This window comes from Eimeria mitis, genomic scaffold (genome assembly GCF_000499745.2).
Source record: "Eimeria mitis Houghton genomic scaffold, Emh_scaff283, whole genome shotgun sequence".
Taxonomy (NCBI): Eukaryota; Apicomplexa; class Conoidasida; order Eucoccidiorida; family Eimeriidae; genus Eimeria; species Eimeria mitis.
The window spans coordinates 5,100-5,328 of NW_013571169.1; the positions used below are offsets into that span (position 1 = coordinate 5,100).

The window sequence follows — 229 nt, forward strand, 5'->3', positions numbered from 1 at the left end:
GCAGCAGCAGCAGCAGCAAATCTCTCTAATATCTCGTTTGCTGCTGCTCCTCTCTCTCCTTGTTTCTCCTTCTCCTCTCTCTCCTTCTTTCTCTGCTGCTGCTGCTGCTGCTGCTGCTGCTGCACTTCTAGGCCCCACACAGCAACATGGTGCGTACCGAGCAGCAGCACATGCAGCGCACAGCAGCTCGCCGCTCCCCCTTCTCCCTGCGGGGTTGCCAGGGGGGCGG

General features: G+C 60.3%; 1 protein-coding gene across 1 annotated transcript in view; it reads left to right on the forward strand.

The window, feature by feature from the left end:
• Positions 1-146: 146 nt before the first annotated feature.
• Positions 147-229, forward strand: part of EMH_0006780 (uncharacterized protein) — a gene marked incomplete at both ends in the record, with an annotated part of 2,647 nt that continues 2,564 nt past the window's right edge. Inside the window, one exon of the mRNA XM_013497656.1 lies at positions 147-149. Coding sequence (XP_013353110.1) covers positions 147-149 — 3 coding nt within the window. The remainder of the gene's footprint in view (positions 150-229) is intronic.